This window comes from Lepus europaeus, chromosome 18 (genome assembly GCF_033115175.1).
Source record: "Lepus europaeus isolate LE1 chromosome 18, mLepTim1.pri, whole genome shotgun sequence".
In the NCBI taxonomy this organism is placed as follows: Eukaryota; Metazoa; Chordata; class Mammalia; order Lagomorpha; family Leporidae; genus Lepus; species Lepus europaeus.
In genome coordinates, this window is record NC_084844.1 from 43468583 (window position 1) to 43492804 (window position 24222).

Genomic DNA, 24222 nt, shown 5'->3' on the forward strand with positions numbered 1-24222 from the left:
GGCTTAGTGCTTGTATTTCTGCTCAGGACGGGACCAAGTGTTATTCCAGCTGGGTCCAGAGCCCCACCTTACTCTTGCCCTGCAACCCAGGCTCCCCCTGGTGGAGGATTAAGGACAACACTAGCAAGGGCTAGAACCGATTTAATATAATTCAAGATTAAAACTATCTTTAACAATCATTGCAGAGGACTTCTAAGAATCAGGGCAAAATGCAGCACAACTCCCTGGGGAAGCTTGGGAAGTAGCTTGGCTTAGTTACCGTCCATGCCTAAAGCTGCTCCTTGGCTGAATCCCCACATTTATGGCCTGGAGGCTGGACAGACACTGCTGCAGGAGACCCGCTGGGTTTCCTCACTATCTCAGGCCCAGCGAGGCTGAGATGCCAGCGGGTAGTCAGTGCTAAGAGCCGACCATTCCAGCCCTGATGCTGGCCAGCCTCTCTGTACTTGCCAGAAGGTGAAGAACAGAGTCCAGGCCAGTGCTCAGTGCCCTCGCACCAGCTGAGGGAGATGACCAGCCAGCCTCTGAAGGAGACATAACCTAGCAGAGGGCACAGCTCCCTGGAAGGGCAGCATGGAAAGTACTCAAGGACCCCCACTGCGAGAGGGAGCCTGAGCCCCTGGGGACAGAAACGGCGAGGGTGGCCAAGCGTGCACCGGTTTATTGACCAAACCTCACGTTCCAGACAACTTGTCTGGAGGCCAGGAAACTCCTCCAGGCCTCTGGCAGCTGAACATAGTTCCTTGGTGGACAAGTTTACTGGAACACAGTGTAGGCAGGGTTTATAAATAGGAGGCCAGCCTTGGAGGGGTCCTACACGGGTCTTCCGAAGAAAACGATTGCATCCCCCAAAAGAACCTCACGATCAAATGGTGCAAAAGATGAAGAGACTCAGTGCGGCCTACAACGGGAGAGAGTTCTGCAGCAACTGTGGGATGAGGGCTGTTCCTCTTTGGGGCCGAGCTGGGCTCTCAGGGCCTTGGCTGGCCTACCAGTGAAGGCCTGAGGGTGGTGTCTTCTCGTCTTTATTGCTTTCCAGGGAGAAGGGTGGGATCCGGACATCAAAGTGGGAGCCATCAGGTCTCTCAAAGCGGAACGTGCCCCTGTGGTCAGAGAAGCAGGTTGAGGGGAATCAGAGCTGAGGCCCTCCTGAGCCCCACACACTGAGCGCCACAGCCACAGCATGAGGTGGGCTGTGCTCTCCTGTCTAACTCACGGCAGGCTGGCTGATCCAGAGATCCAAAAGCTTTCCTTGGCCCCACACAAAAAGCACAGCTGTCCAGATTCTGGCCCTTCCAGGCACACTGCTCAAAGCCACCCAACTGCATCTTCAGGGTCAGGAGTGAAACACCAGGCTTCAGCAACTCAGTGTAGCATCAAACCACTGGACCTCAGCCCACACGTCTTAAAAAACTGGCAAATAGGCAGTCCCACACAATAGTGAACCGCAGACAGGGCTCCATCTCGGGACTGAACCTGGCCAGCATTAATTGCAAACTACGAGCTCTCGCTCCTCAGACCTGGGGCTGTGACTGGAGAGGAAGAGCCCCTGCCTCAGCACAGGCTCACTCACCACATGTGCCCACTAGAAGCCTGCAGGGAGACGTGGCTGCTGTACTGGAATGCGGGCTGCTCCTTGGATAACACTGGTTCCTGTGAGGGTGCAGGCAAACGGGTTAGGCCACACCCAGGGACATGCTCCCTGCACCCCACAGCCACACGCTGACTGCCAGCTCATCAGGATTGCACGCCCCCCCACACTGATAACCTGCCAGGACCCCCTCCCACAGCATGGCCACCGACCTGGGCCTTTTATTCTGCTTTTTGGAAGAGAATCTCAGGCTGAATGTCTGAGGACACTGGACCAAGGGCCTACTCTGGAACTACCCCTTCCAGTGTCCACTTTTGAGTGCTAAGCGCTAAGCACCCTGGCAGGTAGTCTGCAAACCTTTACGGATTTAGTTCTGCCAGAGATCATAGGCTAATGGGTGTGGTCCCCAATTCAGCAGTAAGAAGCTGAGACTTTGGTAAAACAACGTGCCCAAAATTATGCAATAAGTAACGCAGCTGAAATTTTAGGCTACACTAATTCCACAGCCCTGCTCTGATTCACTTTACTACCCTGCTTCCCCAAGTCCCTGCTGACTTCATAAATAAGTACGGCGTATGTGGCCTCTGGCACCAATGCTACTTCTGACTTTCTCAGGAGACAAGGTAGGGTAGGCAGGGTTTGCAAAACCAAATCTCTCCAGGGATCAGGAGATGTACATGGATAAATAGGCAAGAGACAAGACAACCTAGAGTGACAGGAGATGCTTGCCCCACCTAAGAGAATTCAATTTCAGGTGTCTTTTGTTTTGTTTTTGTTTTATTCATTCGAAAAGGAAAGAGAAGGGACACACCTCCCATCTGCTGGTTTACTACCCAAGTGCCTGCAGCAGCTGAGGCTGACCCAGGTTGAAGCTAGAATCTGGAAACTCAGTCCAGATAAGTACCCCAAGTAGGATCCTAACTGCCAGGTCAATTCCCACTCCAAAATTTGGGGTCTTCTAAAAAGAAAAAGTTTATTTCTTGTTCATTGTATTTGAAAGGCAAAGAGACAAAGACAGATGATGCACTAATTCATTCTCCAAACTGCTAGGGCAGGCTGAAGTTAGGAGCCTGGAACCCAATCCAGATCTCCCACATGGGTGTCAGGGACCCAAGTACTGAGACCATTACCTGCTGCCTCCCAAGGTGTGCAACAGCAGGAAACTGGAATCAGAAATGAAGCTGGAACTCAAACCCAGGCACTACAATACGGGATGTGGGCATTCCCAAGCAGTGTCTTAACCACTGCACCAGTGCCCTTCCCAAATTTCAGGTTTTTGAAAGACATTATGCAAGTCAACAAAAACCATACAAACTGACTTCAGACTCACTTGGATCTAAATCCAGGTCTTGGGATGGGCGTTATGGAGCAAGAGCTAAGTTGTCGCTTGGAACACCCCCCTCCCACATCACAGTGCTGGTACAAGTTCCAGCTACTTTGCTTCCGATCCAGCTTCCTAATACATCCTAAGAGGCAGCAGATGACAGGTAAAGTGCTTGGGTCCCTGCCACCCACACAGGAGATCCAGATGGATTTCCAAGTTCCTGGCTTCAACCTGATCCACCCCTAGCTGTTGTGTGCATTTGGGGAGTAAACCAGCAGATCTCTCTGTGTGTCTCTGTCCCTCTCTTCCTTTCAAGTAAATGAAAATAAATACTTTAAAAATAAATAAATGCAGGCCCGACCACCACTAGTTACAGGCTAGTTATTTGGCTTTTCAATCTCACTCTCTTTATCTATGAAATAGGTCATAAGAACCCTATCTAACGAGGTAATTATAAAATTTCTAACCCAAAACAACCCAACAAGTCCAAAGTGAGCTTCTGTCTGTAACTAGAGAAGAGAAATCACACGCTAAGTCCCAGGCCTGCTAGCAAGAACCAGGACTGGTCTGGTGATGCTCACCCTGCCCACCACTCCTCGGCCTCGCACTGTTTCCAAGGTGCCGGAGAGGCTGAATATCCTCCAGTGCCGCTCCCGGAGCTGCACGACGTCACTGTCGAGGTTCTCCAAGCGGATGCAGTAGCGCCACTGCGAGGCATGGGCAAGAGTGTATTTTGAGAAAGAACAGATCTTGGGCTAGCCAACCCCCACCCAGAATTCTGTGGAAAGCCAAAGTCAATGAGAGCTGACTGCTGTACTGCACAGGCTCCGCCCTGCCAGGAGAACACCCCTACTCCCCACCTGATCCCCGGCCCATGCCGAGCTCCCCTGTTCCCAAGGGGCACACTCACCCAGTAGACGTGGGAATTCTGGGCTTCCTGGGGGAAAAAACACAAAGTCAAGTCCCAAAGGGCAAAACAATCCCATCCCAATCAACATCTCTCCCACGGAGAAGCATTCCAGGTACGCGGCAGAGCAGCTGCGAGTGTCTGTGGGCTGAGTGTCTGATGAGGCTGACTGAACTGCGGTCCACAAGCCCACGGGAAGTTCTGGCAGCCTCCGCTGTGATCACTTCTGGCCTTGCTCCACCCCTCCCGTCCAGACTGCCACAGGGCTGGATGCCAGGGGAGATCAGCTGCAGGGCTCTGACTTTTCTCACCACCATCCTGGCCAGCACTGCCTTCATCATTGCTGCCTGGGCCACTGTCCTCCCTCAGGCCTCCCTACTGCAATTCACTGCAGGTTCTAGGTTGGACTCCTCCACAACCATGAGCTTCTGGAAGGGCCTAGCTTACAGCCAGGCAAGAAACAGCTCAGAGCCACTGCCTGCGCCACTGGCATCCCATATGGGCATCAGTTCAAGTCCTGGCTGTTCCACTTCTGAGCCAGCTCTAATGTACCTAGGAAAGCAGCAGAAGATGGCCCAAGTGCTTGGGCCCGGGCACTCACATGGGAGACCCAAAAGAAGTGCCTGGCTCCTGGCTTCAGATTGGCCCAGCTCTGGCTGTTGCAGCACTTGGGGAGTGAACCAGCAGATGGAAGTTTGATCAATCTCTCTCTTTCTCTAACTCTGCCTTTCAAATATATATATATATATATATATATATATTTTTTTTTTTAAACAGGTAGAGTGGATAGTGAGAGAGACAGAGAGAAAGGTCTTCCTTTTTGCCGTTGGTTTACCCTCCAATGGCCGCCGCGGCCAGCACATCTCGCTGATCCGAAGCCAGGAGCCAGGTGCTTCTCCTGGTCTCCCATGCGGGTGCAGGGCCCAAGGACTTGGGCCATCCTCCACTGCACTCCTGGGCCACAGCAGAGAGCTGGCCTGGAAGAGGGGCAACCGGGACAGAATCCGGCACCCCAACCGGGACTAGAACCCGGTGTGCCGGCGCCGCAAGGCAGAGGATTAGCCTGTTAAGCCATGGCACCGGCCTCAAATAATTTAAAAAAAAAAAAAAAAAAGCTCAACAGATGTTTGGCTACTGTATGAAAAGTGTAAGGATCAGCCTGCACTGATTTTTTTTTTTTTAAAGATTTATGGGGCCGGCGCTGTGGCACAGCAATTAATGCCCTGGCTTGAAGCGCCAGCATCCTATATGGGCACCAGTTCAAGTCCCGGCTGCTCCACTTCCAACCCAGCTCTCTGCTATGGCCTGGGAAAGCAACAGAAGATGGCCCAAGTTCTTAGGCCCCTGCACCTGCATGGGAGACCCGGAAGAAACTCCTGGCTCCGGATTGGTGCAGCTCCAGCCGTTGCAGCCAACTGGGGAGTGAACCATCGGACAGAAGACCTCTCTCTCTCTGCCTCTCCTCTCTCTGTGTAACTCTGACTTTTGTATTTATTTATGTGAAATGCAGAGTTACAGAGAGGCAGATCTCTGTAACTTAACAGGCATGTGCACATTCTTCACAGACATGCTCCTTCTATGCCAGGCGGCACGGGGACACCCACCCAGGACCTGCAGGTTTCCTCTCTAGGTCTTGGTGTCAGCTGCTGCCCGGAGGCTACTCAAGCCTTCCCTCCCCACCCTGCCAGCAGAAGCCTAGGAGCAAGGCCCACGTTTAGAATGACGCCACCAGTGGCCACACTGGGAACAGCACATGGAATCTGGGGCCTAGCCCCGCAGGGGAGAGCACATACCCTCATGCCCATGTAGAAGGGGATGACAGTGACACGGATGTTCTCAGTGGTTTCCCGGTGGACATCGGAAAGCTCCAGCCAGGGATGATTCTTCTCTTGCCAGGCCCGTAGTGTCTCCCGAGCCACAAAAGGAGGTGCTGGGGCAAGAGATGACTGGTGAGTACAGGGTATCGCACCCACTCTCCAACTGCCCCTTCTAGAGACCCCTTCCCTTCTAAGGGCGCAGAGGTGAACGGGACATACACCCGTGAAGCAAGAACACTGCTGGAGGAAGGCACACACCTGGTGCCAAGAGTAAGTCCAGAGACGGCAGCATATCACGGAAGGTAACTGGTGCGGGAGCTACGAGCCCTGGTTTGAGACCTCATGCTGCTACGAGCTAGCACCCTTCAGTCACTTCTCATCAGCCCTGAGCTTCAGTTCCCTAACAGGAAAACACGCTAGCCATCTGTCTCAGCTTCCCTGTGGGCAAGGAGGTAACCGCCATGTTCCCGACAGGTCTCAGGGGAGGCTGAAAGGGCCACGGAAATAAAGCTCTGGAAACATTACTACACCACACTCCCTGAAGAAGGGGCCCTCCCATTTCAGCTTCCCCTCCTGAGATATTACCTTTCGTCTGGTCATACAGAAGAAACCTCTCAAAGAGCTCGTGCTGGATGGGAACCTGATCAGTGGAGGTGTAGGGGAGGATGTCCTCATGGCTGACATAGTCCAGGCCTGGCACAGAGAGGCAGAGAGAGTGAAATGCACACAGGAGAAGAGAGGAGAGAGCTGAGAGGCAGCCCATCTGTCGGCATCACAAGCCCTCCCCGCACACAGCTGGACAGCAGAATCCCCTCCCTGACTCACCAGACCCCTCCTCACAGGCACCATTCAGAAGCTATCTTCTCACCTGGGATGGCATACAGGGCCCGGCTGTCATCATGGTTGGCCAAGAAGGTCACAGCTTCTGTCTGAGATCTCTGAGACTAAGGCAAGGGGTGAGTCAGCAGCTTTCATGGCTACTGACCCATCCTGATGCCTTGGGGTGGGGCTGATCTGGGCCTCATTTGACCACTCTCTCTCCCTTTGTCCCCACTGGGGTGCAGGCTTTTCCCAGAGAGGACCCTCAGGCCAGCCCCCTTGCTTACTTACTATATGCGGACAGTCACGGGCATCAATCAGCACCTGGTAGTAAGTGTGAGTTTTGCCTTTCACCTCCTTAGAGCCGTGGCTGGCAGGGTTCTCTGCTCTGTGGGGTAGGAGAAGATGATCAAGTTCACCTGGAGAGAAATGGAAACTGTACCTACCTCAGCTCCCTACCACCTCCTCGCCTCAACAGGCTCTCTGATCAGCCAGAACTGCAGCACCTGTCCGCCACACCCTGGCCCACCACTGCCCAGTCAGTGGCAAACAATGGGACCTAGAGGACCCACGACATGGCGTCATCTTCTGTCTTCCCAGATGGAGGAGGAGACCACACCGGGAAAATCCAGCTACCCTGCCCTTCTCACACCCCAGGCACTGTGGCACGAGGTACCCTGCCCTTCCCACACCCCAGGCACTATGGCACGAGGTACCCTGCCCTTCTCACACCATAGGTACTGGACCTTATCTTTTTCTTTTTTAAAGATTTGTTATGTATTTGAAAGTCAGAGTTATACAGAGAGAGAAATAGTGTTTCCACCTGCTGGTTCCTTCCTGAATGGCCACAAGGGTTCCAGCTAGGTCAGGCTGAAGCCAGGTGTTTCTTCCAAGTCTCCCATGTGGGTGGCAGGGGCTCAAACACTTGGACCACCTTCTGCTGCCTTGCCAGGCAATTAGCAGGGAGCTGGCTTTGAAGTGGAGCAGCCAGGACTTGAACCAGTGTCCATATGGGATGCCAGCATCTCAGGCAGTGGACGGCTGGCTTTACCCACTTTGCCACAACGCTGGCCCTGGACCTTTTCTTTTTTTAGAATATCCTAGTGATGATGTGAAATTGGGGGAAAGATTCCACTGAACACCAAGAAATAAAGAAGACTGGTCCCGAAGTGCCCTACGAGTTACTGACGATGAAAGTGGCAGTAGTCAAGAGTGCTCTGGGGAGGCCCAAGGGGCCCTTCTGCCTTAAGACTGTCCCCGACACTCAGAACGTTTTTCTCTAAGGGTATTAGTGCCAGAGAAGTACTCTGGGATGTGTCTACGGCCCAGGAGGATACTGCCTTCACTCCCAAGACCCCAATTATGTACGTGTGCTGTCAATCAGGCCTCCTGAGAATACAGTGAGGCACAGTGACAAGGAAACTTACTTTTCTGGAGCTGCAGAAGCCACATCCCGGTCATACAGCCGGGCCTGCCAGGGAAACAGGACGACGCCTCGGTAGCCAAAAACACTGTGAAGGAAAAGCTGGGAGGAGAGAGGCCTCCATCAGTCTGTGGTGCAGCAAATCCACGCGGTGGGGCTGCACCATAAAGCAACACAGGTGCAAGCAACTCCAGCACGAGGCCGTGCCAGCCAGTGAGCCACCAGGACGCAGACGCGCTCTGGAATACTCAGGCTCTTCACCCGGCTGATCGCACGCATCCTTCCAGTCATAGCCGTAGGCTGGCAGGAAGCCTTCCCCGACTCCCCTAAGCACATTGGAAAGCCACTGACACGTGCCTATCGTTAACGCCTTAACTGTAAACCACAGGAAGGTAGGAACCATGTGTGCTTTGCTTTCTGATTTAATCCTAATGCACAATGCCTGGCCCATTTTAGTCACATTCAGAACAAACTGCTGAACTAACAACAAGTTGTCTTTACTTGCAAGGAGCCTACATCCATCTCAGTGGACCTGAAACAAAAGTGATACAGAAGAGCCCCTCACCCAGAGTTTACAGTAAGCAGGGTGAAAAAGCATTGCAGGCTTGCTTTTCTCAGAGCTCCCTCTGCGGGCTTCCCACCAGCCACTACGCTAGAGGAATCTTCAACAACTTTGTTTCTCCTCACTAGAGACACAACATCCCAGTCCACACTAATTTGGAAAGAGAACCCATGGACATATTGAATGCATTCCAACCCAGGAAAACGCTCCCAGCAGTTGAAATATAACCACATCCTACACTGGAGTACCTGGATTCAATTCCCAGCTATGCTTTTTTTTTTTTTTTTTTTTTTTTTTGACAGGCAGAGTGGACAGAGTGAGAGAGAGAGAGAGAGAGAGAGAGAGAGAAAGGTCTTCCTTTTGCTGTTGGTTCACCCTCCAATGGCCGCCGCGGCTGGCACACTGCGGCCGGCGCACCGCGCTGATCCGATGGCAGGAGCCAGGTGCTTCTCCTGGTCTCCCATGGGGTGCAGGACCCAAGGACTTGGGCCATCCTCCACTGCACTCCCTGGCCACAGCAGAGAGCTGGCCTGGAAGAGGGGCAACCGGGACAGAATCCGGTGCCCCAACCGGGACCAGAACCCGGTGTGCCGGTGCCACTAGGCGGAGGATTAGCCTATTGAGCCATGGCGCTGGCCATTTTTTTTTTTTTTTTAAGATTTTTATTTATTTATGAGAGTTACAGACACAGAGACAGAGAGAGGGAGAGACAGAGAAAAGGTCTTCCATCTGCTGGTTCACTCCCTAGATGGTCGCAATGGCCGGAGCTGGGCAGATCCAAAGTCAGGAGCCAGGAGCTTCCTCTGGGTCTTCCACACAGGTGCAGGGGCCCAAGGACTTGGGCCATCTTCTACTGCTTTCCCAGGCCATAGCAGAGAGCTGGGTTGGAAGAGGAGCAGCCAGGACATAAACTGGTGCCCATATGGGATTCCAGTGCCACAGGTGGAGGCTTAGCCCACTACGGCACAGCGCCGGTCCTCCTGGCTCTGCTCTTAATGCTAGTCTCCTGCTAATGCAAACCCTGGGAGGCAGCCGTGATAAATCAGCTGGGTCCTGTCACTCAATGTGGGAAACCCAGATTGAGTTCCTGACTCCTGGCTTCATCCCCGGCCCAGTTCCTCAGCACCAGCCACTGTGGGAATATGGGGAGTTGAACCAGTTGTAGTTCTCTCACACAAATAAATTTTTTTTTTTTTTTTGACAGGCAGAGTGGACAGTAAGAGAGAGACAGAGAGAAAGGTCTTCCTTTTGCCATTGGTTCACCCTCCAATGGCTGCCGCAGTAGGCGCGCTGCGGCCGGCGCACCGCGCTGATCCGATGGCAGGAGCCAGGTGCTTCTCCTGGTCTCCCATGGGGTGCAGGGCCCAAGGACTTGGGCCATCCTCCACTGCACTCCCTGGCCACAGCAGAGAGCTGGCCTGGAAGAGGGGCAACCGGGACAGGATCGATGCCCCGACCGGGACTAGAACCCGGTGTGCCGGCGCCGTAAGGCGGAGGATTAGCCTAGTGAGCCGTGGCGCCGGCCACAAATAAATTTTTTTAAATGCAACTTGTGATGCAGGTCTGGCATCAAATACCAAGATGGAATTATAGAAAACCGTATCATTCAGGCCTGCGACCAAAGCTGCCTCTCCACGACAAAGGAAGATGGCCCAGCCGGCTGCACACTCACCTGCCCGGTCTCATACTTTCCATTCTGTTTTGGCACCTCAAACACACCGACTGTTTCCAGCACTTTGCCCTCTGCTCGGTTTCTGAAAAGGAAAGAACGAGCAACTTAAAAAGCTGAAAAGGAAATGAAACTTATTCATCAGAAAAAACCACCAGGATACTGAGAAATCAGGGCCATCACAGCAGAGAAAGGCTGGGACAGTGGGACCAGCCGAAGCCCTGGGCAGCCCTCTCAGGCCACCACACCAAAGTGCTACTGCCTTTACTCTTAAAGTTCAGCCCCTGGCCCCTCTTTTGGGGAAAGCCTGACCAATCTCCAGAGCTAGATGTGACTGCCCCTGGTCACTTCCTTCTGTCTTCACTCAGCATTCCTCTCACGCCCTCAGATGTTGCTTAAATGGACCCTATACCTACCCTCCCGGGCCCCTAAGCATTTTAACTGTCCTTCCCACCTTGCATTCCAGTTATGTGTCCATCAGACGCTAAGGTCCCTGGGATTTTTCGGATTAGCTTGTACTGCCCCTCAGAGGTTAGTGTATTGAACAGGTACTCAAAAACCGCTTGTTCTGTATTTTAATTCCAAGTCCCCCTCCCTAAGTAAATGGCAGTTCTTACCTTGCCCTTGAAGGGCTAAATGATCCTTAAATTTGTACTATATTCCCCATATTATACCCAATACTATGGTCTCTCAAGACAGTTTTTGTTCAGGGACCAGTGTTGTGGTGTGGTGGGTAAAGCCACTGCCTGCAAGGCTGGCATCCCCTATGGGCACTGGTTTATGTCCCAGCAGTTCCACTTATGATCCTGCTAGTGGCCTGGGAAAGCAGTGGAAGATAGCTCAAGTGTTTGGGCCCCTACACCCATTTGGGAGATGCAGAAGAAGTGCCTGGCTTCGGCCTGGCTTAGCTCTGGCCACTGCAGCCATCTGGGGAGTAAGCCAGTGGATGGAAGATCTGTCTCTTTCTGTGCCTCTAACTTTAAATAAATAAATATTTAAAAATAAAAAAATATGGGAGCAGCGTGGCTTAGTAAGGCTGCCACCTGTGACACCGGCATCCCATATGGCTGCTGGGTTCAAGTCCCAGCTCCTCCACTTCCAATCTAGCTCCCAGCTAATGTACCTGGGAAGGCAGTAGAGGATGTCCCAGGTCCTTGGACCTCTGCATCCATGTGGGAGACCCAGAAAAAGCTCCTGGCTTCGGACCCACCCATCTGCGAAGTGGACCAGCAGATGGGAGACCCCTCTGTATCTCTCCATCTCTCTCTGTGACTCTGCCCCTCAAATAAATAAATCTTTATATACAGAGAGAGTGTTTGTTCAGGTTCACATCAGTTTTCACAGGGATCTTATACTGCAGCAAGCTGTTCCCTCCCCCCAGCCATCAGCGTCTGATCTCAGCCCCCGGAAGGTCAGCTTTGGCAGCCACCTCTCCAGCAGGGCTGCTCTTTCTAGGAGTCCTTCAAAGCACTGTCAGGCCTACTATCTTGGAGATGTGAACTTGGCGCTCCGTCCCAGGTGATCCAGGGTCTGCCTGTCCCATCCCCGGAGGTCTGGCTCACACCAACCTCGAGGCCTCAAGCCCTCTTTCCCGAGTCACAGAGTGAAAACCGGTCTCACCAAGGTCATCTTAAAACTTGGGACCCAGGAGGGCCCACGCGGAGTCCTGTTTCCCACCCCCAAGCTCCGGTCTGAGGGAAACGCGCCTCATCCGCGGGCTGGGGATGCAAGCTCGCAGCCCCCGGGACGGACCTAGAAGGCTGCCCGCGGCCGGGAGGCAGGCTGCGCCGCGGGGGAGAGTGACTAGTTCCCCCCAGAGCCAGCCCGCACGGCCAGCGCTCCCGGGCCGCACTCCCGTCTCCGCCGCTGGCACGGTCCCAGGCAACGCAGGTCGGCTCCCCGCTCAGAACCCTCTCCCACGTCAAACTCCCGTCGCCGTCAGCAGGCCCGGCCTCCGAGCCTCCTCACTGGCCGCGAACACGCTCCCTTGGCTCCGGGCCCGACCACCCGCGCCCCTTCCCTCAGTCCCTCACCGGGACGAGAGATGCCTCCGCGTCGTCGTGGTCGCCGCAGGAAGGAAAGCCCCCGCTCCCCACGCCGCGCAGAGCGGCCTCGGTCCGCGGGCCCCAGTCAGCGACCGGGACCACCAGCGGCTGCCCACGGCCAGGGCCCGCCGCGCTGCACAACCCGCCATCTCCCGCCCGAGCGCCCGCTCGCCAGCTGACACAGGGCCCGACCTGCGGCCGGGCGGCGTCCCGCCCCCGCCCCACACTGCCCCGCGCCCGGCCCCGCCCTCTTGGCCCTCCGCCCTGCCCCGTCGCACGAGCTCTCAGCTACTTCCGGCGCACGGCGGGAGGAAGTCCCGGTCGGGTCACATGACCCGACAGTCATCTAGATATGGCGTCTTCCTTGCTTGCGGGAGAGCGGCTGATACGCGCTTTGGGCCCCGGCGGGGAACTGGAGCCGGAGAAGCTGCCCCGGAAGCTGCGGGCCGAGCTTGAGGCCGCGCTGAATAACAAGTACCCGGGCGGTGATAGCCCCGGTAGCCCCCGACGCTTGGTTTCCTTCCGTCTGATCCGGGATCTGCATCAGCACCTGAGAGAAAGGGGTGAGCCGCAGTCCGGGTTCGCACCCTGTTTCCAGGTGGACCCCCTTCAGAGGTCTTTTTCCATCCCTCTTTTTCGCCTGCGGAACTCTTATCTAACCAACCCAAGAGTCTTGTGAAACCCTAGTGCCACGCACTTCCTACTCAACTCCCACGGGAATAACTTGTGAATGACAGATTTTGTACGTTTTCTGCTCTCTTGAGAGTCTCCTTTTACAGGCGTTCCCGTAGCTACCGAACTCTTGAGGAAGTCCAAGTTATAACCCGGTACCATTTATCAGGCTCAGTCCACCCCCTCCCCTTTTCTCCACTTTAAAACCCAGCTTAGCCTGGTGAGCCTGTCCTATTTAGGAATCCGTATTTCTTCCCATACAAGATAGTAAAATCTGACATCTGATTTTTTTTTTTTTTTAAGATAGAATGAGGAAAGTTGTGTTAAAAGGTGCGAACTGGGAGAAGCATCTGAGTTGTGTTTCCAGCTCATTTCTCCTCCCTCGACCTCAGTTCGGTTATCTGTAGAGAGACAAGACAAGCTGGCATATAAAGTCTTTTGCCAGAATTAACACAGCCTAACCAGAAGTACAAAGGGTAAGCTTTTCAACTATTCAAACTAAAAAGGACCTTAGGAAGAGATGAACTAACATAATGCCCTCTGAATGTTTAGCATCACTAAGCCAAACTGTGTAAGGTGTATCCACGAAATGAGATAACCCACAGGGAAATGTAAATGCCTTGTGTGTAAGTTGTAACAGGTGCAGGATAAGTGAGCGCTGACAGTTGCAGTGGCATGGAATTCTAGGGTATATTTATGTGGAATTTTGAAGATGCTATTGGAAATGCCCCTGGGGATGGCTCGATCCAGAGCCGATCGTGCTTCGTTTTGGTAAAAAGGGCTACACTCTTCTCTGACCTTGATCCTTCAACCCAGCTTGTGGATCACTATGAAAACCTTTTCTTCCCAGGTGCCACACTGTACCTCCATGAGCTCCTAGAAGGCAGTGAGATCTATCTCCCGGAGGTTGTGAAGCCTCCCCGGGTATGTAAGGCATATGTTTGTGAGAGTGGGTATTGGCTGAGTTGAACTTTCTCTTGATACTTTGAATTTATGAATCAACTTTTGGGGTCAAAGATTTGCCTTTTAAGTTTTCGGGATCTGGGATGGAGGAACCAGATATTGCCTTCTCTCTGACAGCTTGGAAAACTGAGATCCCAAAAAACAGTTCCCAAAGCAGTGGAGATGTAGCTGGTGTATGGGTCTCCTGGCGCTCTCAGCAGTGCCTCGCTGCTGGAAACCAATGCTAGTGGCATACTTTCTAGGAAGCTAGGAGTGTCATTCTTCTCATTTGGTCTCTCCACTTCAGAACCCTGAGCTGGTTGCCCGGCTAGAGAAGATCAAGATACAGCTGGCCAATGAAGAATATAAGCGGATCACTCGCAATGTTACCTGTCAGGTAACAGCCTTTTCAGTACAAGTATGTGGAAAGAGGGCCCTACCCTGGAAAGGGGTCCACAGGAAAGAAGCAGTGTGAAAACTTGGCTTGAATGCTCTTCAGAGACCACAGATGCTCTGCACTGCATGCAGACTGAAATTCTCAACTCATTCACTTACTCAGGGGGAGAACCATTTTGTTGCCAAGGGCCATTTGGATATTTATAACATCATTCATGCTCTGTACAAAATTGCCAACTTAAAAGTTAGCCTGCTATAGATTTATGGAATTTCAAGTCACACTTGTGGTTGCCTTGGCAGGACCAGGCCAAATGATTTTGCAGGCCTTATGTGGCCTGTGGGCCAGAGGTCCTTCACCCCTGACTTAAGTGGTGACCAATTCTTTTTTTGACAGGCAGAGTGGATAGTGAGAGGAAACAGAGAGAAAGGTCTTCCTTTTTGCCGTTGGTTCACCCTCCAATGGCCGCTGCGGCCAGCGCATCGTGCTTATCCAAAGCCAGGAGCCAGGCGCTTCTCCTGGTCTCCCATGCAGGTGCAGGGCCCAAGGACTTGGGCCATCCTCCACTGCCTTCCCGGGCCATAGCAGAGAGCTGGCCTGGAAGAGGGGCAACCGGGATAGAATCCAGCGCCCCAGTCGGGACTAGAACCCGGTGTGCCAGCGCCGCAAGGCGGAGGACTAGCCTGTTAAGCCACGGCGCCGGCCGGTGACCAATTCTTAACAGTGCAAGTAAACCTTGGAGCTTTTCTTCTGACAGGGCTCCCTACTATTTTCTGGCCTATGGCTGTCCTGGAGCAGGAGAGGAGTCGATGGGTACTAGGGGTCTGTGTCTTCTCCCTGACATTCTTGCTCTGTGGTCCAGAACAGACATTGGTCCTGGGCAGAAGAAGCCACGGAGAAAGCAAGGTTAATGTGTCAGAATAGGAAGGGTTGGGCCGAGACTGAAAAATGAGTGTCCCCTGTATTTCCTCCGAGCTGCTGCCGTTCTGACACTCTCTGCCTTTCCCCTAGGATTCGAGGCATGGTGGGACGCTCAGTGACCTGGGAAAACAAGGTGAGGTGCTAGGAAACCAGGCTGTAAGCCTCTCCTTGGGATGGGTTAGGGCACCCCTTCCTGTCCCAGCACTCTGGGGTTAAGTCTGGGCCGTTCAGACTCGCTGTTTGAGGGGAACTCAGTTGATGAGGGAGGCAGCCTCCTGGAGAATGCTTGCCTGAAGGTTTCTTCTCTGGGCCTTTCTCCAAAGTGAGGTCAGTGAAGGCTCTGGTCATCACCATCTTCAACTTCATAGTCACGGTGGCAGCTGCCTTTGTCTGCACTTACCTTGGAAGCCAGTATATCTTCACAGAAATGGCCTCGGTGAGTAGGCATTGGGCGACGCAAGGTACTCCCCACGAGGACGTTAGTGGGAAAGGGAGGACGTGTGTGAAACTGCCTCATAGAGGGGAGGTGTTGGACATATGTTTATGCAGTAAACACGGGGAGCATTTGAGCCGTCCAGCAGTCACAAGGGGGGGTATTAATTCCAAGAGAAGCTAGATCTTTTTTCTTCCTCCACTAACTCAGGAGCTAGGTTGGGGGCTCTCCGTTCTTGTTAGAGGTCCTGGGGGCTCCAGAGCTAGGAGATTGCCTGTGTCCCCTAAACCCAGTTCTCCTCTTCCCCAGAGGGTGTTGGCTGCACTGATCGTCGCCTCGGTGGTGGGTCTGGCTGAGCTGTATGTCATGGTGCGCGCGATGGAAGGCGAGTTGGGAGAGCTGTAACTGGTGCTTCGCCGTCACAGTCCGGAAAGGCTTTGGGGCTCCTGACTGCCCATCACTGACTCTCAGCCAGCCAGTCAGGCTCCTTGTTCTCAGTTGCATTTAGTCAGGGGACCAAGTCAGGCACCCTGTGGGAAGCCCCATCTTTTGTGAATTTCCAGAGGGAGCCGTGGAAGAGATCCAGACACCACCACGTCTTTAAAAGAACTGGTCTATCAGTACCTTCTCCTGAGCCCAGTGCTCAGCTGCCTTCTCAGGTCCATTCTGGGCACTAGCGTTTTTCCATCAGGAGTAAATGGAATCCAGGCCATACTTGAACTTGTCCAAGTACACAAGTCAGTCACCTTCCTTCGCCCACACATCTTTAATGCAGACTTGTAATTGAGATTAGAAGCTTCCAAGGAAGCGAAAAGGATCCCTTTTCTCCAGCTTGTGCCACGAGAGGAACTCATAAGAAGACAGACAACAAGTCAGGAAGATGGGTTGGTATAGAATGTTGCAGCGAGGGCAAATGACCAGCTGTGTGGCTCTTCCTCTGTCAAGTGGAGCCAAAGACCCCTGCTGTTTGTGTGTCAGGTTAAGCTTGTGTAAGCTTAGATTAGTGATGTGAAGACAGAATCTGTATAAGGCACTTAAACGTGTCACAGAGGCAGGCATTTGCCCCTGCTGTTAGGACGCCAGTTGAGAGGCCCATGCCTCCTATTGGAGTGCCTGGGCTCAATTCCTAGCTCCAGCTTCCAACTAATGCAAACCCTGGGAGGCAGAAGGTGATGGCCAAAATGGTTCAGTCCCTGCCACCCATGTGGGAGACACGTCTAAATTTGTTCTGACCCATCCCCTGCCATCACAGGCATTTAAGAATGGACCAGTAGATAGGTACTCTCTGTTTTTTGGCATCTCTCGTTCTCTGTTAAATAATAAAGAAAACAAGTATATCAACCTTAGGTATTTATCAAATAAATATTTATCCAGCATGCACTTTTTCCAATCTTGTGACAAACAACATAAAGCACAAAGATTTCCATAGTTGTGAGAATTGTTCGCCGTCTGTACCTAATGGTAGCTCTTTCTCTTTTATTGTATGTGTTCCTGTGGCCCCTTTTTTTCCAAAGCATTTTTCTGTTCTTGTAAATTATATCATTGACTCAATAGCTGTTTCCTCTACAGTGTTTGCCAGTTTTCTCAGTGGGAAGAAGTATCAGCTGTAAGAAGAAATACAGCTGGCATTTCGCAGCATTCGTGATCATCTGAACCATTGACAATTGAGTTAGGAAGCTACAGTGAGGCTCTGGAGACTTCTGTGGCTGTGCCTCACTGTGAATTCATTCCCTGGGCAGGCTGTCCACAGGTCTGTGCTTATGTATCCCCAGGTACCTGGATCTAGACTAGAAGACTTTTTTTTTTTAAGATTTATTTATTTATTTATTTGAAAGGCAGAGTTTCAGAGAGGCAGAGAGAGAGGTCTTCCATTGCTGATTCTCTCCCCAGATGGCTGCAATGGCTGGAGCTGTGCCAGTCTGAAGCCAGGAGCCAGGAGCCTCTTCCAGGTCTCCCATTTGGATGCATGGCTCCAGGACTTGGGCCATTTTCTATTGCTTTCCCAGGCCATAGCAGAGAGCTGGATCAGAAGTGGAGCAGCCAGGACTCGAACCAACACCCATGTGGCTACACCACAAGCGCCAGCCCCTAGAAGACTTTTGAATGGCAGATAAAGAAAGGCCGCTTCGAATAGATTCTAACCCCAGGACATCTAACAGTTAAAGCGGGATCATCCCATCCCCCAGCCGTCCATGAGGATGGAGTCTCCATTGCATCCCAACCGCTGACTCCCAGCCTGTTGGGAGTCACTGAGCGCTCACTGGGAGTTACTTTGTCACCTGGGGCTGGTGAGGTAGAACACCTGGTCCCTATCCAGGGAGTGAGGAGGAGCAGATGGCCTCTGTACAAGGAGGGTTCCGTGCATGGGCAGAGTTAGGGTTAGGAATCAGGAAGTCTGTGCTGTGCAAGGGGAGGGACCTTTCTGCTCCTTAGCCTCTTCCTCTGTCTCACCACCCTGTGCTTTCTCAGGTGCAGTCTGGTTCCAGGGAGTGCTTGACAGGAGATCAGAGGCACAAGAAGTTTGGGGCTGTCCCACTTTGTCATGGCCCATAGTACAGAGAAGGAAGTAGCATTTGTTGGGTTTTTACACACACCCTTCTCCGTGATTTCTTATTCCCAAGGAGAGGAAGCGAATGTTACCATTTCTGCACCTCAGAGTTTCAGAGGGTCGCCATGGTTCTGTAGCAGCGTCAGGATGTGAATCCAGTGCGGTCCAATCGCAGATTCCATGCTTCCCTCTCTGAGCAGCTCCCGGAGGGGAAGCAGTGAGAATGTCCCAGAAGCAGTGGGACTGGACGGGGGACTAGCAGAGGCAGAGACCTAAGCCCTCCAATTAACTATCCCTGTAACTAATCTGCAGAAGCCTGGGTAATACCTCCCACCCGAAATCTGTGTGGAACCTCGCCCTATTTAGGGATTAAGTGGTGGAGATAAAGTTCCAGAGTGAACGGCCCTTGTCCCCATTCATTGCCGGCAGACAACAATCCAGATTAAGGTACGGAGTTGGGGTTTTATTTGGAGATTAGTTGGTATTACAGATGACGGTGATACCAGAACCCAGTGCTGCTGTACCCCCCTTCGCCTCTCCACAGCCCCACAGCACAGCCAACCTGATCTTTGTGAAAATGAAATCAGCGTGAGCCCCAGGCTCCTCCTACTTTCTTTCTCTGGTGTCACTGCCTCTTCAGATCCACAGTTGTGATTAATTTGCTCAGGTGAGAGGAGGGGCCCAGCCGTCTCCTAGCTCACTTAGCAGTCAGATGATAGCCTGATAGCCTGCAGGAGCCTCAGCAGACGCAGACGCCGCCCCTAGTTCAGAGGCAGGTGGTCAGCAGTTGGGGTGAGAATTGGAAACCAGGTCTGATAGGAGTATTGAGAAACAGCCTCCCCCCATCCTTCTGAAGGTACCTCCTGCCCAGATGACAGACGTATGTCCCAGGAGGGGCCAGAGTCTGGGCAGCAGGAGCCATGCCCCCAGTCACCGTGCAGGACCTGGGGGAATTCCTGAGCTAAACTCCCCATAAAAGCACTCCCCTGTGTAAAAGGAGGGGCAAGGGTCCACTTCACAGATGTTCAGTCTTAGGAAAGGCAAGGTGTGCCGCAGGAGCCAAAGAAGGGGGCCTGCAAGTTCTGGATGTAGATTAAGAATGGTCCACGTTGGTGACAATGGCCGAGGCATAGATGAGGTCAGACAACCTGCCTAGTGAGGTCTGAGAAGTAGCTCGCTCCAAAGAAGGGTGGACCACTGTAGCCCCAGCCAGTCCCCTTGGGGCTGTAGCCTTAGCCCCTGCCCAGCCCTGGCTGGAACCCAAAGGAGGAGCTAAACGGGAGGCATGCAGACACTCAGAAGGGCACTCAGCTGTGCTGGTGGCAGGCAGAGGCTGGCCCAGCATTTGGGGCTCCGAGGGATGTAGAGGGGTGTGTGGTAGAGAGTAGGAACTCTGGGGGGACTCAGGCCTGGGGATCAAGTCTCCTGGCTTCCTGTTCTTGATTCGCTTAGCCCGGCGGTTCTGGAACCATACCTGGTAGGGAAGATGAAGGTGTCTATTGCGGCTCCAGCACCTCCTCCCCCAGCAATAAGAACAGAACCTGAAGACAGGACTCCCAGAGAAAAGAGGCTGTGGGTCAAGCCCGGAAGTTGGCCATCTCAGAGTACCCCTAGCTTGAGGGAGGGGTGGGGGTCACAGCTCACCTGGATCTTGGCCTCAGGAAGGTGGGTGACCCGGGCCAGGTGTTCACGGGTGCTGATGTCAGGGTAGGGCCAGGCCGCAAACACCCGCTCCAGCTCCAGCAGCTGCCCTCTACTGAAGGTGGTCCGCTTTCTCCGGGGCGGACCCAAACCACTGGCACGGCCTGGCAGGGACAAAGCCAGAAGTCCCAGCAAGAGCCTCCACCGCCTGGGAACAGACCCCGAAGCCCCTGCTCCCCACCTTCCACCTTCCCCCGCCACGCCCTGCCCACCCTTTGCCCCACCGCATCACCTGGTAGGGGCGCCTCCACAGGGCTCGCCATGGGGCTGGCAGAGGAGGAGCCTGAGGGCCACACCAGACTGTGCCCACACCAGACCCCTCCACTTGATGTTTTATCCAGCTTAGAGTGGCTGGCCCCGCCTCCAAGGGGAGTGGCTTGGAGCCCAGCACCAAGGAGGCAGAGAAGTCCCAGGGAAAGAGGGAAGCCAGGGGTGCCTGGGGTTTGTGGAGGAGGCATGGGTAGGGCAAGCTTTGCAGGCTTCACAAAGGAAGCTGGGTCCAGTCTCTCCCTCAAACCTCAAACCCTAGCAGTCTGTGTCTGAAACCTGCTCCTTCCACAGTCAGAGATCCATCTCTCCAGGGCTTTGCCCGAGCCCCCAGTGCCGGGGGCTGCCCTTAGCAGGGAGTGGGTAGAGTCCTGTCCCACAGCTGAGGACTGGGCTAGGGAAGCTGGACGGGCTGAGCGGGACGACAGGGTGACCAGAGATGAGCTGGTGTGCTGTCAGCCAGGCTGGGGAGCACCTGTCACCACCAGGTGGCCCTCAGACTGTTTTAGAGCTTTGTATCTAAGCCTTTGTGGTCCCTCAAGAACTCATACGGGCTTCGTGGAGCCCAGGAACCTGGAAGCAGAGAAGGTACAATTGAGGGGCTTTAAGAAAGATGTTTGCCTGTACAGTGTTCTCTTCCTTGGAAGTCTTCCGGACTACTTACCTAAGAGAAGGGAGTGCACTTGAATTCCCTTTCAGTTCCTACCCTTCCCCCTCTTCTGAGTTTACTGTCCCCCACCGCAGACCCCAGACAGAGACCTCAAAGGAAAACCCACCCCAGGGGAGGGGTTGGGGGAGCACAGTGATGGGTTCCTCTGGTGCTCAGCCTGGATTTCAGTCTTGGGATGGGCAGAGAAGCTGAGCCAGAACACCACCAACCTCTAGCTCCTTCTCTCTTCCAAGACCCTAGGTGACCCCAAGGGGCGAAGCAAGCCTCACCCAGGGACAGGTAGCTTGGTGCCTTCTGTCATCATCAGTGGGGTTCAAGCCCCTGCCTAACGGCTGGCTCAGTGGGAAGGGCGGCTCTCCGAGCTCTCCCCAGGCTCACAGAGGGAGACTCTTCTCTGTCTCCCTGGCAGCCCAGCTTCCCCTGCTTTCTGCAGGCAGCCATCGGTCCCCAGGCAGGACAGTAGTTTCACACTCAGGGCCACAGGACCTTTATTGGGGTGGGAGAGGGAGCAACAGAAGCCACACTGGATGGGCCCTGACTCCTACTGGCCGCCAGGGGCTGGGCAGCCGAGCCAGTACTGGGCAATGGAGCGGGGGTAGGGGGGGTTCACAGTGTCCACTCGCTGTGTGCGGAGGTTGACTCGGTAGTACTTGTCTGTAAGAGAAGACAGGAGAGGGTGTGTGAGACCGGTCATGTCCCAAGAATAATGACCCAGGTCTCCCCCGGAAGGGAAAGTGACATCCACAATGCACGAGGGACTCCTGGCCTGGCTTTCACGGGTCACTGCCTGTCAGGCTGTGTTCAGCCCTTTGGGACTGGAGGCAGCAGGGAAGGCCCAGGCTAGACCAGTTTCTTCAAGGCCAACAGAGGCTCCCACCTCCTGAAAAGAAGTAGACGCTCTGGATGGGCTCACAGGTGGCAGGCGTGAGCCAGCTCGTCTCGTAGTCCTCATAGTTGTAGGGCCCCAGTGCAACCTCCTCGCTGGAGAACCATAACCGTGAGATTGAACGGGACAGCCGGCGGAAGCTTTGGCCACGGCCACGGCCATGGCGGGAGCGGTAGCGTTTGCGGCTGCGACGCCTAGATTTTTGCTTCTTTGCAGAGGGGCTGGGCGCCAAGCCCGAGATATAGATGCGGCCAGCCATGGCTGCGTCCACTTTCCCGGGCACCCCGTGCCAGTCCCGGCTGATGAACTGGGGCTGTCTGGCACCACCTGTGGCAGGAAAGGAGTTAATGGGGGGCTTTTAGAGTTCATCTACCACGCCCTGTCCAAGGAAAAGGTGTAGCCCGCTGGTGGCAGAGCCTAGCACCCAGGCCGGTGCCTTGCTGCTCTTTCCCTCGCCCTCCCTCTACCTGATGCCTGGTGTCTCTACCCTACTCCCCAGGCCTCCCTAGACCCCTCAGCCACAGTCCCTCCCTTTGCTGGCTGTGCCCTTGACTGTGCTAGGCAAAGTCCAAGGTGTGGGGGCCAAATGGAGCCATGATCCCCCGCAAAGGTCAACAGAAGCAAAGTCTGGCCTGAGCAAACAGCTCCTGATCAATGGCTGCAGTCCCAGTCCCCTCCAGCCAGCCTGCCCTGGCCCCTCCCCGGGTGTACCAGAGGGTCTGCCCCAGAAGAGAAGCTTGAAGATGTCCTCCCAGCTGTCCCGATGCAGCAGGGCGAAGTGCTCAAACACGGCCGACAGGGAGCTGCCCTCGCACTCCTCCTGGCTGGGCTGCTGCTGGAACTGGTACTCCCAGTACTTATTCCCTGGGGGCAGGGCGACTGGCGTCAGGAAGGTGCCCCTGGTGTGGGGGTGGGCACCCGCTGTATCCTGTGCCCAGTGAGGTGCCCCGTGGCCTTTCTCCCCCACCCCCACCGCACCCCCTGAGTACCCTTGAAGAAGTAGACCCGCTCCTGGCCACTGTAGCTGTGAGCAGGGAGGGCCAAGGCTGCATCCACGTTGTCTGGGATGCCACTGAAGCCTTCAGAGATGTTGCGAGGGTAGTCAGGGTCCAGGATACCGTCCTCGAAGCGCCAGTACTGGCTGCCCTGAGTGGTGGGTGAGGTGACAGGGGGTGAGAAGGGGGCTCTCTGGTCACAGAGGCACAGTCCCCAGCCCCAGAGTGGCCATCCCCTGCTGCAGGCAGAACATAGGTCCTCCAACGGCCCTGTCCTCTCAGAGTCCCAGTCGGGTATGGCAGGACCCCAGAGCCCACCTTCCAGCCCAGTCTCGCCCTGGACACACCACCTGTCAACCCTCCCTGGAGGCCCCCTACTCAGGACCCACAGGACCCACAGCCCCCTGCCAGGCACCTTGAAGAGGTAGGTCTTGCCCTGGCAGTTGATGCGGGTGAAGGCAGCGTCAATGGGGCCCTCAATACCCCAGACGTCCTGGATGAGCTTGGGGTACCCAGGCCTCACTGCCGTTTCGTCTAGCTCGTAGCAGTACTGTCCTAGAGTGGAGGAGCCAGTGTGAGGGAGGAGATACCCTGGAGCAGACCCCCTCCCCCCAAGACCTGCCCCTCGAGTCACCTCGGAAAGCAAAGAGGGAACCATTCTTGAGGTCGGTGAAGGCGTCAAAAGGCTTCCCACTGCACAGCTCCTCCTCTGCTGGGGACGCCGATGTCCCTAGCTCCGTGGTCCCGGGCTGCAGGTCCTCCCCTTCAGGCCCTAAGGTCTCAGGCTCCAGGGGGGCCTCGTGTGTAGGCTCAGGACCTCCCTCAGTCTGCAGGTCAGGGCTCAGGGCTGGCTCTTTGCCCATGGTGGGGCTCTCGGGCTGTGCCTGGACGCTGGCGTTGTCTTTGGTCTGCTCGATGTAGTCATAGGGCCCGTATTCATCTTCTGGCATAGTGAACACGTCCCCACGGGTCACTGCAAGCAGAGGGGGAGGTGGTGCCTCCAGTCGCAGAGAGGACCCCAGGCCCGCTCCCTGGGTCTGGACGCACCTTGGGTCTTGCACTCGGCCGCGTAGTCAGCGCAGCAGCTCTGGTAGTAGGAGCAGAGCTCATCGCACTGACACTTCCTGTCGGCGTTGAAGCCCTCCGTGCAGCGGCCCTTGCAGGACTCTGTGGGGAGTGGGAGTCAGCTGCCACAACCGCACCCAAGCCCCCCCCCCAAGCCCACCCAACACTGGCCCCAATGGCCGCCAACACCTCCCACACCTTGGTCAGCCAGAACAACCCACACCAGCAGAACCAGCGTGAAGATGGGTCTCAGGGGTGCCATGGCAGAGCCTCTAGCTGAGGGCCTGGCCAGCTGGCCTCCGAGCTCCCTGAGGTCTCAGCTCCAATGCCTGAGGAAGGGAGGGAGAGGCGGGATCGGGAGGGAACCAGAGAAGCAGAGCTGTCCTTTCTGCTGCTCTGTTTGCTCAACTCCCAGCCCAGTCCCCACTTCCTGGATGCCAGAGGCCACCGCGGCAAAGGGTCAGATTCCCAGAACCCTGGGCCTGGGAGAGCTGGGAATCAGAACCCTTGCCAAGCTCGGGGCCATGAGGTCATCAGGTGGGGGGAGGGGGCGGTACAATAGGTCCGGCAG

General features: G+C 54.7%; 4 protein-coding genes across 4 annotated transcripts; 1 reads left to right on the forward strand and 3 right to left on the reverse strand.

Moving 5' to 3' along the window:
- Nucleotides 1-42: 42 nt before the first annotated feature.
- POLDIP2 (DNA polymerase delta interacting protein 2) lies at nt 43-12341 on the reverse strand. Its single transcript, XM_062175654.1, has 11 exons — nt 12146-12341; nt 10116-10197; nt 7886-7983; nt 6750-6846; nt 6508-6583; nt 6225-6332; nt 5616-5752; nt 3826-3852; nt 3497-3622; nt 1574-1653; nt 43-1103 (listed from the first exon to the last, which is right to left on the reverse strand). The coding sequence occupies exons 1-11, from the start codon at nt 12304-12306 to the stop codon at nt 989-991; spliced, it is 1107 nt and encodes a 368-aa protein (XP_062031638.1). The 5' UTR covers nt 12307-12341; the 3' UTR covers nt 43-988.
- Nucleotides 12342-12487: 146 nt separating this feature from the next.
- TMEM199 (transmembrane protein 199) lies at nt 12488-16860 on the forward strand. The gene is made up of 6 exons (XM_062174992.1): nt 12488-12720; nt 13680-13753; nt 14079-14168; nt 15177-15219; nt 15410-15522; nt 15829-16860. The coding sequence occupies exons 1-6, from the start codon at nt 12510-12512 to the stop codon at nt 15922-15924; spliced, it is 627 nt and encodes a 208-aa protein (XP_062030976.1). The 5' UTR covers nt 12488-12509; the 3' UTR covers nt 15925-16860.
- Nucleotides 16861-18853: 1993 nt separating this feature from the next.
- SEBOX (SEBOX homeobox) lies at nt 18854-19987 on the reverse strand (the record flags this gene model as incomplete). Its single annotated transcript, XM_062175094.1, has 2 exons — nt 18854-19541; nt 19712-19987. Coding segments are annotated over 2 exons (657 nt in total), but the record flags the coding sequence as incomplete, so codon positions are not given.
- Nucleotides 19988-21176: 1189 nt separating this feature from the next.
- Nucleotides 21177-24077, reverse strand: VTN (vitronectin). The gene is made up of 8 exons (XM_062216725.1): nt 23850-24077; nt 23634-23753; nt 23221-23559; nt 23002-23141; nt 22581-22737; nt 22303-22455; nt 21583-21918; nt 21177-21359 (listed from the first exon to the last, which is right to left on the reverse strand). The coding sequence occupies exons 1-8, from the start codon at nt 23911-23913 to the stop codon at nt 21247-21249; spliced, it is 1422 nt and encodes a 473-aa protein (XP_062072709.1). The 5' UTR covers nt 23914-24077; the 3' UTR covers nt 21177-21246.
- Between the last annotated feature and the right edge of the window lie 145 nt (nt 24078-24222).